The following is a 13,731-nucleotide window of genomic DNA, read 5'->3' on the forward strand; positions in this document are numbered from 1 at the left end:
AGCACTAGCCTGACTCAGGATCACCATCTCAGCGTTGGAAGTGTGTGGACTGGGATATACCCAGGTATACTAACTCTGAACACAAGGTGTTATTACTGCTTGCCTCTTCCTGACTTGGCAAATTTAAGTACAACAGTGTTTGAGGGAAAAAGCTTACACCTACCTTTTGGGTCACTATATAGTACCACACTGATCTAAATATTTCAACAGATAAGCTGTGATGTGCAGTATAGTCAATCCAGGTCAGTGAAGGCACTGCATTTTACTATGCTGCAAAGTTCCTCTCATGTGGTAAAAAATGGTCAGTTAAATCTAAGAATTACAGACTTCCAGTATTATGGGCAAATTACAGAAAGGCAACACTCTTTAACCTCTTCATTAAAGTAACTTTTCTAAAGTCGTATTTTCCTCGAGAATTTTGCTTTGGTTATGCTGAGTTTAAAATTGGCAGCAATGCTAAATGAGGGGCTTGAATCTTGGATGTGCTGTTTGGGGGACATTAAAGTTTAGAGCACAACTTTTTTTTTTTAAATAAGAAAAATATAATTTTGTTACTAGGTGTTAAAAATCATTACACCTTAGGTAAGTGGTCTTCCTATGATTAGTTTTTCTTTAGAAGTAAAGCATTATTTTAAGCTTCTTTGCATCTCTAGGTTATCTGGCTTTTTAAGTTTTCAAAAGCTTGAAATGGTTAAATTTTACTAATGCTAGTTTACTAAAACAGTGTTCTCAAAATTGAAAAAATAATTTCTTAAGCTCTATCAAGCAAATTGCCAACAGCCTTGCATAAGACAAATTGCTTTCCCTCTGAATAAAGATGATGTTATGGATCTGCATATGCAATCTTACCTTGCTGGTTTTATAAAGAATTTGACATTTCCCCTGTGTTAACATTAATTAAGGCAGGGGTGACCCTGTTTCTCTGGCAAAGAAGGAAAAGAATTATTTTTATCGCTAATTGTGTGTCTGGTAAAATTAGTTCAAGAATGGCAGAGAATAGGTCACGTTGAGGTTGTGCAATACCCTGACAGTTATGGAAAAGAGCAACAAAGTCTACCTTTTAAGAGGGGGTCTCTAGAGGATAACAGTCATTTTCAAATGTTACCATGTTATTATCAAATTTAGAAACTATGTTTAATAGTTGGCTAAAAAGAGACCAAAAATTACTGATGTTAAATATAAGAAAAATCTGCTCCAAAGCACAACACTAAGATTATTAACAAAAGGTCATTTGATAAAAAAGCATTACTAATTATATAAACAGCATAATGTCCCTCACGATAGTCTGCTCTGCCCGATCATTTAACACATGTAGTTGGTTTTACAAATGTAAAGTGTACCTTCATTGGAATCTGGACTGGAGTTGTTCAGCTTGGCAATTTCCTCTTCTTCTCTTTTAAGGTCCTCTTCCTTTTCTTCAGTCATCTCAATGTCGTGCTTTTTAATTTGGTCCTTTTCCTTGTGTTTTTTAGACTTCTTTTTGGACTTTTTGTGAGACATTGAATGGGTTTCTTCCATAGGCTTTGGACACTTTAGTAGAACTGAACCAGGGGGTAAGGTTTCCAGAGAAGTCCTAGAGGTATATTTGTCTTGCTGGTCCTCATAGATACTACTGTTTTGACTAAAACTGTCAACAGGTAGGTCTTGAGTCCCCCGGCCTTCTGGAGTGCTAGGGGAATTGGAGTTAGAATTTACAGTCTGAGGAGGGTTGGAAACGGGCAGGTGGGTTGAAGGCAGTGGTGGAGGGGTAGGGATGGCAGCAGCTGCAGGAGGCGGCAGGAGGCCTGCAGCAGATTTTTCACTCGTGGGATTCAAATGACCATTTAATGTTGGCGGCACTCTATTTGTCAGGTGAGATATTCGAGCTTTCTTATTCATTAAAGGATCAATGAAATCTGAATCTAAAAGCCGTTTCTGTTGGGGAGGGGCAGAAAAACAAAAACGAGCCACTTTGCATTAAAACTCAATACGTGCATCATTGGCTACCATATGAACAGCTGTACTTATACTTTCTGATCATATAGCCCCACCCTAAGTTCTTGGAGAGACTATGCCATTTATGTGGACTGTACCACTTAGGAGAGTACTAAGAAGAGGTAACCTTCTTCCTCTGAGGGCTGTGGCTGACCTAGTTATATTAAAAGAGAGGAAGGAGAAAGCAGTTTGTACCAATTCACTCGGTGAGGACTAAGAAGGGTAGGTAAAGGGCAACAAAAGCCTACACTTATTTAACCTCCTCTAATGTGCTAACATGCTCTACTTATGAATATTTTGGCTGCCATTTATTATTTTACCTGTCTTAAAATGGGAACAGCCAGCACCTTCAAAGTAATTTCTCTAAGTATCTCTATTATTGCTGAAATGCTATTCAGTTTTTTTTCCTCTCTAAATATATCTCTTCATCAGATTGGAAGGTAAGTTTTAATAACTAGTCCATAAAAATGATATGGAACTAGTATTTCAGAAATTTAAAAAATTATGCTAATACTATCCCAATCCAGCAATAACAATATTTAAATTAAAAAGGGAATTCAGATAGTCGAAAAGTACAAAGCATACATCCAATGTAATAATGTGGCCTAAGCTTCACCTTGAAAAAAAATAACAGTTAATCATCCCATTAATTATTCTGTTGCCAATTTAGCACCATTGATTTGGCAGCCATTACATAATTAGATTACAGTATGAATAACTTCATGGCAGTTGGCATTAAAAGTAAGGATTCTATAGACAATGTACATGCAAGGACAAAATTGCTTTTATTTTGTTCTCCCTCTGTTCCTCACAATAGGTTTCTAACAGTTTTTGACATGTGAGTAGCCTTTTGCCCACAGCAAGCTTACTGTTGTCCACACATCTGTCCTGTCTCCCGAATCCTTGGGAGGAGGGTCCAGAGAGAGGAGCACTGTGTGAGCAGCACTGGGGTAGATAGGTTTGTCCCACTGTCAATCCCCAAATCAGGGAAATAAAGAATCTTTTGGGGGAAATTTTAAGCTGGAAGGAGTGAGGTCTAATTGGAATATTCTGACTGGGATTTAATTGAAAAATATGTTAAGGACACACATGTATGAAAAGGACAGAATTTTTTATTTGCTTATTTTATAAACATTTTTCCTTAAGAATATTTTTCTGGAACATGTTTCAGGTAGTATTAAATGCCTCCAATTTTCAATATAATCTGAGACTGAATACAGGACTGGGTAAGTCTTCTAGGTAGTGACCAAATAAAAAAGTAGATAATCTTATAATAAAATGGAAACTTCAAATATGGAAAAGCAGAGTAGATATTAAGCACTTTGACAAGCAGTGCTGTGTAGTGAAAAAGAGGTGTGGGCTGTGAGCCAGGACCTGAATTCTAAACAGAGCTCTGCCATGAGCTGGCCATGTGACTTTGGGTAGGCAAGCTGTGCGGCTTCTCCGGGCCTCATTTCTCTCATGCACAAATCAGACCACGTGAACTAGCTGGTCCCTAGAGTTCACTTAGGGGCTATGGTTATGTAATTTTAGGAATACCTGAGGAGAAGATGCAGCATCTCTACCAGAACATACAGGAGATTCTGAACGGCTGGTGCTGGCAGCATTCTGAGATGGATTTAGTTTTCTGTAAAGGATACATACATATGTTCCAGTTATGAAGAGAATTTTCAAATGTTCATGATAAAAAGCTTACCCTTGCTTCTCTTTTCCTTCTCAACACTAAAATAACAATAACTAATATTATCACTTACTTGATCGGTTTCAAAGAAGAAAAATTTACCTCGAGAGCACTGACTGTAATGACCGTCTGTCGATTTCATTGTATCCAGGCCAGTCTTTTTGAAGTTCTTTAAAAACATAATCCTTTAAGGTATACGAGAGGTCCTTAGGATTCAGATTGGCTACCTGGCACATAGTGTGAAAACGGAGCATTAGCCGTTTTTGCTATTTCCTAACCCAAAACAGGCAACATTTTGCATTTACACTGAAAACAACTGTACCAGTTGGCTACAAAGGGACTGCCAGTTTTGCATATGACAGGTCTCAATAAATGCTGTTTGACTTCATTGGGGAATTAAAACTTTATATATGCAGCTAAATATTTTTTCCCTGAATGTCCACCACATGACATTTCTATTCAAACAGCCTACTGAGGCAAAAAAGTGGAGGAAGATTTATTTATTTATATATATTTTTTAAGTCAAGTTTTTCTAGTCAAAGGAGTTAGGTTAACAACTTCATTATTTACTTCTGGCCATTAACTCCCGTTACTTGTGAATCACAGTAAAAATCTGATCATTTGTATTACGTACAAACCAAACAGTGCCCAAATGTTGGGTTATAAACTTTCCCTTCAGCAATCAGCAGAAATTATCTCCATAAATAGTATCAATTCTGATGCCCTTGTCTGTCATTTCCTTGGCTTGCTAAGCTTGCTTCTTGTAGTTGCCAGATCTCCTGAAGAACCACTTATTCAAAGTCCTTGAAATTCCCGAAAACCAATAAATGGAAACGTACAGCAAAATAACCCCCAAATTACTGTTACTAGTCAGTTAGTTTATTCTCAAGTGTAATCTCTTCTTTTTTTTCAACGTTTATTTATTTTTGGGACAGAGAGAGACAGAGCATGAACGGGGGAGGGGCAGAGAGAGAGGGAGACACAGAATCGGAAACAGGCTCCAGGCTCCGAGCCATCAGCCCAGAGCCCGACGCGGGGCTCGAACTCACGGACCGTGAGATCGTGACCTGGCTGAAGTCGGACGCTTAACCGACTGCGCCACCCAGGCGCCCCGTAGTGTAATCTCTTCTTATTGCTTAACTGCAATTCGTACAGTGTCCAGGCCTAGATTCCATCAACGATACAAATGTACAGATTCAGGTGCCAAAGCAAGAGTCATGTTTAAGGCTGGTGGAAAGGTAATCCTCCAGTTATTTCCTACTGAAATGTTTTTTTTTTTTTTTAAGTTTATTTATTTTGAGAGAGAGAGAGAAAGTGAGCAGGGAGGGACAGAGAAAAAGGGGGACAGAGGATCCAAAGCAGGCTCTGTGCTGACAGCAGACAGCCTGATGTGGGGCTCAAACTTGCAAACTGCGAGACCATGACCTGAGCTGAAGTCAGACACTCAGCCAACCGACTGAGCCACCCAGGTGTCCCAAAAATGCTCTTTTTAATAAATTGACTTCTTTCTGTGTCTTTTTAAAGTACTATCAAATATACTATGATAGTTTATGGTTTTTTTACAGCTTAACATTAATCTAACATTAATACTGTTATAAAGTAGAAAATGGTAGGCTTAAGATTCAAATTTGCAAATAAGATGACACAAAACCATATTTCTCAAAGTGGAAAAATACAATGCTTAGCTTTTTCCTATTATCCTCAGGACTACAGACTATCCTCAGGTCCTCATAATGGGACCTTCTCCTGCTTTCCTCCTTCTCCCTTTTTGTCTTTTTTGTGCACTCTTCTATATGCTGGAGTGCTTAGGACCTATTGTCTGCCTTGTATTCTTCATTGTCATCATTATTTCATTCAGCCTTAGGGCTTTCTTCTCTGCTTTCTTTCATCTCTACAACAAACATGGGCCTGGAACTCATGACCTTGAGATCAAGAATCCCATGCTCCTCCAACTGAGCCAGCTATAAGGCTTTCAATAGCCAATTGATATACTGCTATCTCCTAATTTATAATTCTACCTCCAATTGTTGTCTCAACACCATGGCCTTATATGTAACTACTAAACATGTATCACTATTGGGTTATGGCTAACAGACATCTCCTGAACAGAAATCCTAGTGCCCCTCCATACACCTGTTCCTTTGCCATCCCTCCCCCTCTCAGTTAATGGTCAGTATTCATTCAGTTGCTCCATTTAGTTGGTCTGGGTTAGAGTGCAGACACTGGCATTTTTTAAAAGCTCCCCAGAAGATTATAATGTGCAGTTAAGATTATGCTCTAGATTCTGCCAAATGATTAACATAAAGACACTCATGTCCCATTTGCTGCTGAATTAAGCATACCTACATTTTAATGTACTTATGTCTATATACATATAAAGAATCACATAACTACTGACATCAATAATACCCTCTGTGTGAATGAATTGCCTCTGCCATCATTTTACATTTTATCGTATAAACTTAGGAGGTAATTTACAACCTCCCTGGAGATTCAGTCACCAGATATTTTGTGATATGTAGCCTGAACCTCCCTCCTTCCCCCCCACCAAAAAAAAATTAAAACACACACACACTCTGACACTCATTCATTCTTTCACCCTGTCTTTTGAGCTCTTAAAACTGCTATGTGACATATGGATTTAAATTGTTTCCAAAAAGTGTTCAAACAATTTAATAAGATCCTTGAGAATGTCCAAGATACACTGGGGGTTGATTAACCTAGAATTGGAGATTTTGGCTTTATTCTTTCATAATATTTAGTATCATGACTTGAATGTAAGAGAATAGATGAAAAAATGGACTTAAAAGTGTCATTCTTTGAATAATAAATGAAAACCTATAGGTTTATTTTTTTTAATGGTGAAATTTAAGAACTGTGGAAATGTTACTGCTTTAGAAAAAAAATTCTTTGATTTGAACAGTAATCAATATTTATGACCCCAAATCAATATGAAAAATATAGCAAGTTATAGTTTGACAAACTAGTGACATCAACAAAATCTACGACCTACTTTAATACTTAAGCTTGTGATTATAAGGTAATTGATCAAAGGTAATACTTTACATATTCATATCCCTTAATAAAGACAACTGAATGATCTCAGCACGCTCAGTGGCAAAAAAAGGTAGAGTAAAAAGCATGCAGGGCAAGACACATTTGAAACTATTTAGTAGGTAAACATATTCTAGCTTATACAAACCAAAGACTGATAAGAATAAACAGTACAACTTCACCTATATAACAATAAAAATTACAGCAGTACTTTAGTGACCCAAGACCAAAATCAGCCAACAAAAACTTCTTACCTTTTTGGGGTGCCCAGGTGGCTCTGTCGGTTAGGCATCTGACTCTTGATTTTGGCTCAGGTCATGATCTCACACTTTATGAGTTCAAGCCCCACACTGGGCTCTGCGCTGCCAGTGCTGAGTCTACTTGAGATTTTCTCTCTCTCCCTCTCCCCTGCATGTGCATTCCCTCTCTCTCTCTCTCTCTCTCTCTCTCAAAAATAAATAAGCTTAAAAAAACTTCTTTTATAATGGAATTTCAGAGCAAAATTTGTTTAACCCAAATGAAGATAATGACTTGAAACTTCATTTTTAAAGCTTTTTTTAAGCTTCTAGCTTATAAGACCTACTATAAATGACCACATTTCAATGAGCTTTTCATTAGGTGTTTAAAACAAGATGGCTTAATATTCAAGAGTTATAATTCATATACCATTGATCAAAATGATCCTGAAATTTCTCTACCTTAAATAATACTAACAACAAGCCTTCTAAAATGAACTTCTCAACAAGAAGGCGCACAGAAGGAATTCTCTCCGCATGTCTCACCTGTTGCAGAATTGCTCCAAGGGAGTTCTTGTCTTTCTGATTGACACCATCTTTCTGCAGTCGAGCCAGGAGCTCCGGTTTCTTGTAAGCCTTCAGTGCCAGTAAGTGAATCACCCTGTCCCTATATGGACGCTGAGAAACACTGCTGCCTCCGTGAGTCTTTCGAATCGTATTTGCAGGATTCATGGGGGTTGACCGTTTCCTCTCAGGCACTGCATCTGAAACAGCTTGAGGCGCTTTCCGAATTTGCACTCTTTTCCCTAAAGTCCAGTGGAAATGACATTGTTACACATTTGTGGGTAAGATTATAATGAGCATCTCAGTTTCCTCAACTCTGATTCAGGTACTTCTTCATTTCTGGAGGGAATTATAGGCCACTTTGTTTCAGTTTTTACATTAAAGAGATATGCAAACAGAAAGCTTTTTGAATAAATGGCCTAAGATTATGGATTTGAAATTGTCTTGATAGAAGCATTTATTGGAATAAATATGTATATAGAATCATTCTGTCCATTTAGCTACATATGGATATTAATTAGTGACACAAACTGTAGCAAGTGGTTGGGAATTTTAAGGTTGTAGGTAGTTCATGTTAAGTGCAAATAAAGTAATTTCCATGCTTACCCATGCTATTTACTGACGTTATATGTACATATTATATGTCATTTCTTTGGCAGAAATGAATATAACAAATGTGAAATGTGACCAATACCTGTTGTATCTCACTAAGAACACAGTTTTGGCTGAGCTGAAAAATTATCTTAATCTCACAGATTCAGGGACCACAAAGAGGGGAGTCAGACATAATTTGGGGTCAACATTCACAAGGGCAACCACAAGACATACTCCTTTTCAATAGGCCATAACAAATTTTAGGAGTCAAAAGACAAAACCAAAACCAACAAAAAATCTCAGAGGGCCAGACAAGCAGATACCTCCTCTGCAGGGCTGAAGCTACACAGGTGAATTAGAGGAATGGAAAATGGTAAAAATGAGGCCTTCCCATCATTCCTGCCAGGCGAGTGCCATTTGGTAATTAACCCACTTTCTGCTTAAACTTAACACTGAGAAGTGGCAAATGTTTCCTTCTAGAAAAACAAAACCTGGTAACAATTCCTTGTTGAAGAAAAAATTAGAATTAAACTGCTGTGTAAGACCCTCATTTTATCATTTTTGAGGTGGACTCTTATAGCACCTTTCATACACTCTGAACCTCCAACTCTATGCCATGTGGTTGGGGGGTGGATATTAATAACATATAATGTAGGACAACTGCATTAGGAACAAGACTAGCAACTAGAAACAGCAGATAAGCAAAAGCAGTCTCTTAAGTGCTGCAGTCTGGGGTGAAAACAGCTTAATGGAGCAAGAGCAGTACTGATAGTAACTCTGTCCATGCAGGGGTCCTGAGGCCTGGCCAGAGGGGCTGTTAGTTTGACACAATCCTACGTAGAATAGAGGAGAAAGGGTGAATGATCTCACTGGCTTTTGTATTTCCCTACTGCCTGGACATAACAAATTGTAAATATCAGATCAAAATATTGCACAACAAGAGAACTCAACATTAAAGGAGCACTACTCAGTGATAAGAAAAGCTATTAAGGTGCAATTAGAGTTTTGGAGATAGATTTAGATTTGGTTTCTGTATTTTTCTTAGAGATAGATCAATGTTAGATGGGCAGGGAGCTAATATTTATCATGAACCAATTATGTGGTGGGGGAGCACTATATTAAGACCTTTACACTCATTAGATCTCACAATACAGTAACCGGATGAAACAGGCATGGTCCCACTCACAGATGAGAAAACTGAGACTTTCAATGGGATAAGCTCAAACGGTAAAGTGCTCACTTAACATGTGGAAGGTTCTGTTATTAATTAGTACCTAAGTTTTCCTACATGTACTTCTTTGTGGGAAAGGCATTATGAACAAATGCCCAATGTCTGCCATTGTTTCATCTTAGGCTGTAAACTCCATATGGGCAGGGCTGTGGCTGCTTTGTCCACTAGCAGACCTTGATTCAGTATTTGATGACTAGCAAAATGTCAATGTGAATGACAGAAAGAGAGCAAGTAGACAGCAGAGAAGCCAGAATCAATGTGGTCTGTATTTTCCCACACTGCCAGAATGCTAGCATATGAAGACACACTAAAATTTCTAAAACAGCAAACATAAACCTTCCAATCTACCACTTCTTAGTTATAATCGTATTAACAAACACTACTGTTCCTCGAAATTTGAATAGGAATTTGTGGGGAAAAAAATCCAGGGTCACAAAAGTTTAGGAAGTGCTATAAATCCCACACTCCTACCCTACCCTTTGTAACCTGTTTAGCTTATACTTCACCAAACAAAGCTGACTATGGAGCCCTGCCCACCACTCTTCTCTGGGGAGGTGAGTGGACAGAGAATGTTTTTTAGCTGGGCTCACACACACCATGATTGGTCATTTAGAATGAATTCAAGCCAGCAAGGAAGGCAAATAAAAACAAAACGTGACAGTACTACCAGTGTTTTCCAGGCTGCCCTACCTCCTCTGTATGTCTGACCCACCTCCGATCCTCAGTCTCCAGAAAGCCCCAAGGTCTCCTGAGTTTGCCCCTGCCCCTCCCTGAAGTAAGCATAGGGCAGACAAATACGGGAGGCTCTCTAAGAGGAGCATGGGTATGATGTTTGACGAAAAATTAGAATCTGGTCTGGGATATGACAGCAGTGGAGTCTCACCTGGGGCCTAATGCTAGGCTGTCACCGGTACATGAATCTCCTACCCCTAGTACACTCACTTCACCTTTATCTCATTTTTCCTTTATTTATTTTTTACTTATTTTTTTTAATGTAAGCTTTATGCCCAAAATGGGACTTGAACCCAGGACCCTGAGACCAAGTGTTCCATGGTCGATTGACTGAGCCAGCCAGATGCCCTGTTTTCCCTTTGAACAGCCACTTGTGGGGTAACCCATTTCTTTTAAATGCTAAAAGAACAACAGAGCCACACTAGGCTACTGAGTTTCACACAAAGACTGCCGCCCCATCAATCTGTGCCTATTTAACCAGGAAGGAGTCCTCTAGTTCAAGGTAGGACAGGCTACAGATGAAGAAAACATCAGTACTCTAAGTAGTTACAGAATTGAGATGCTAAAAAGAAAAGCAAGAAAATGTCAGTTCAAAGTGGGCAGAAGAAAGGCTTTATTTCTTTACATTTGCTTCAGAAAAGCTCTTTTAATAAAGCCCATGGGAGAACTTAATTCTCTTCCCAGACCCAACTGCTAATCAATTCCCTAGGCTCCTTATATAAACAGCAGCAGTGGGTCTGATAGAGTTGGGTAATCTGGGACTATATCTGAACTGCTGTTTCATAACAAGGAGTCTACTTCTAACTTCTCCATTTAATATGAGATGGTGAAAGTATTTATCCCTTTGTCTAACGGCTGTGAGTAAACAATCTGAAAGGAAGGTGTTAAAATAGTACATCAGAAAGAGAGCAGGGACTGCCATCTTCTGTAGCTGTTTTTCTGTTCTGTGGAACCTGATCAGAAGCCCTGGCAACACGGACCCAATGCTTTAAAAACACTGGTAGGACCTTGATGACGGGGTGACTGTCATGGTTAAATACATAAGCCAATGCAATGGAAACCATCTCCACATTTGGCACTTATGATCACTTCTTCCAAAGGTTTATGATTCAAATATATATTCGTAATGGTCAAAAATGTTATAATTACAAAGGACTTTCGATGTTATCCAGTTCAAATACCCCTTATCTAATAACTGAGAAAATTAAGGTCCACAGATGTTAAATGATTTGTCGAAGGTCATTCAAACATGTACTACATCATCAAAAATAAGCAGGATGAGGCAGAAGTTGGGAAAATTGGAAAAAGAATCCTAGAAATTAGATTGGTTGGGTTATTTTATAAACCTAAATAAGTATTAGCATATATCACCAATTTACAATTCAATAACATTTCAGAATTTAGGTACAAGTCAGTGAGCAGACTTATTAGTAAAATGGAAGCAGTGATTAGTGATTTTGTTTTTTTTAAACAAAGGGAAAGGATTATGACAACACAACAATGCTCACCACTGATATAAATGTCATGACTAGAAGTGGAAATATTCTGAAGAAATACTAATGATGTTTTCTAGGTTAAAGCCTCTCCTGCTCCTCTGCAGGCAAAATAGATTTTGGTTTTGCTCAGTCTACAAGAGGGTCGCAAAAGCTTATATTTTTGGGTGACTAGGCCAGGTGACCCCTAGGGGCAGTCTTCACCCTCTCACACTGAGCTTGTGGCCCAATTCAGCTGCCAGAGGCCTGTCCTGGCACTGTGCCACCACAGCCCCTCAATGAGACTAGCATTATTCCTATTTGTCCTCCACCCAGGCTGACGCTGTTGAAAGAAGCCTTGTTCTGCAGGTACTTCTAAGGTGGCAAAGGTGAGCTTCTGGTATCATTTTATATGATATATTCAATTATGAACTAAAGGAAATAACACAACGTGTTAAGAGGCCAAACCCGTATTTGATATTTGTTGATTCTAACTATGTGATACGTAAAATGGAGAGGCAATGATAACTTCCCTTATGGGGTGATTTTGAGATCTAGATGAGTAACTACATGTAAAGTGCTAACCAGTGTCTTTGCATAGCAAGTACTCCGTAAGTACTGGGTACTGTTAGTATTGAAGGGTGAATGATGAGCATTCCAAAGTAATGAATGAGTCAGTTTGGAGGTACTGAAAAAGGCAGGAAGACACAAACTGAGCTGCCTAAAAGAAAGAAACATGGTAAAGGACTAGCAATGAATAAGATTAAAAGAAAAAGGTCAAAATATACCATAACAAAGAAGAGTAAAAAATTAAAAAGTTTTGAATTCTGAGGTGAGGAAATGGAGGCAGTGCAGAGGAGAGCAATAAAAATAATTAAAGAGTTGGGATACAGGCCATCTTAAGAAAAGTTAAAAGGAGCTGGGGTTATTTGACCCAGAGAGTAAAAAGCTGAGGAGGTTAATGACAAGATTTAAGACCAGAGAAGAACACTGTACTGTGCTGGCGGGCCACCAGGGCACCGAGGACAAGCAGAGTGGAGCACGTAGGCTGGCAGATATCACTACAGGGCTCTGTGGGGCAAACATATGTGTGTGCAGAGGGAGGCCAGCTTGTCTGAGAATGGCGTGGATGTAATCTGGTTCAAATTTAAGCTTAGATAACCTCAAATTTTATGTAGTCACTCCTAAAAAATGTATGTAAGTTATCTGTAATGCCTATAAGAAACCCTGCAAGTTCTAAAATTCCTTGAAGGGTATGGTTTATGTGATTTTACGTGTTGAAAATTCTGCTGTGTAACATGCTGTGCAGATAAACTGTATCTGACCCTATCAAAACAAACAAACACACAAACAGAGGGGACACCCAAGGATAATTCTATGGAAAGGTACAATCACTGCTTATTTGCAGACTTTGGAACAAATCAAGGTAAAGTTTTTCAGCTAGTTCCATTGAGAGGGAAAAAAAAATCATTTTGATGGCTTCAGTCTTCTTTTCCTTTGTCAAACACACCAATTTGTCTCACTGTTTATAAATGGTGGTATTGGACAGAGTGGAAAAATATTTCACAGTTTGTACTTAAGTGTGCCAGATTGTGTGTGTTTTTATTTTTTTTATTTTTATTTTTTTTAATTTTTTTTAACGTTTTTTATTTATTTTTGAGACAGAGAGAGACAGAGCATGAACGGGGGAGGGGCAGAGAGAGAGGGAGACACAGAATCGGAAGCAGGCTCCAGGCTCTGAGCCATCAGCCCAGAGCCTGACGCGGGGCTCGAACTCATGGACCGCGAGATCGCGACCTGGCTGAAGTCGGACGCTTAACCGACTGCGCCACCCAGGCGCCCCAATTGTGTGTGTTTTTAGAACAATTTAAGATTTAGCCTACTACAGAGAAAGTTAATTAAGTTACTTGTGAGCACAAAGAGAAAGAAAGGAAGTTGGAAGTTGTTACCTCACTCAGCAGGAAAGGGAAGGTGAAAAATCTCACTGCTGGTAACTTAGTGGGTTGGGAATGGGCCCCATGGGTACAGATACCTGGGGAATCCATGAATTGTTGTTAAACCAAACTAAATGTATCTAAGCTAAGCACCAAGTCCCAAGAGCACTGGCTGTGTTCCAAAGAAATACTTATTAAAGACACCAGTGGAGCTTCTCAAAGCTGAATGTACTGTAGCTGGGTCAGCAATGGGAAAATG

The 13,731-nt window shown here is 38.8% G+C and overlaps 1 protein-coding gene across 1 annotated transcript in view; it reads right to left on the bottom strand.

Moving 5' to 3' along the window:
• ELL2 (elongation factor for RNA polymerase II 2) overlaps window positions 1–13,731 on the bottom strand; it is a 71,754-nt gene that overhangs the window by 8,734 nt on the left and 49,289 nt on the right. The window contains exons 5-8 of the mRNA XM_047089356.1: window positions 7,492–7,751; window positions 3,758–3,882; window positions 3,514–3,601; window positions 1,341–1,914 (exon numbers count right to left, since the gene is read on the bottom strand). Of these exons, the coding sequence (XP_046945312.1) occupies window positions 1,341–1,914; window positions 3,514–3,601; window positions 3,758–3,882; window positions 7,492–7,751 (1,047 nt within the window). The remainder of the gene's footprint in view (window positions 1–1,340; window positions 1,915–3,513; window positions 3,602–3,757; window positions 3,883–7,491; window positions 7,752–13,731) is intronic.

Source organism: Lynx rufus, unplaced genomic scaffold (assembly GCF_022079265.1).
Source record: "Lynx rufus isolate CCGP_SWC_20201006 ecotype Redwood Valley unplaced genomic scaffold, mLynRuf1.p SCAF_1, whole genome shotgun sequence".
In the NCBI taxonomy this organism is placed as follows: Eukaryota; Metazoa; Chordata; class Mammalia; order Carnivora; family Felidae; genus Lynx; species Lynx rufus.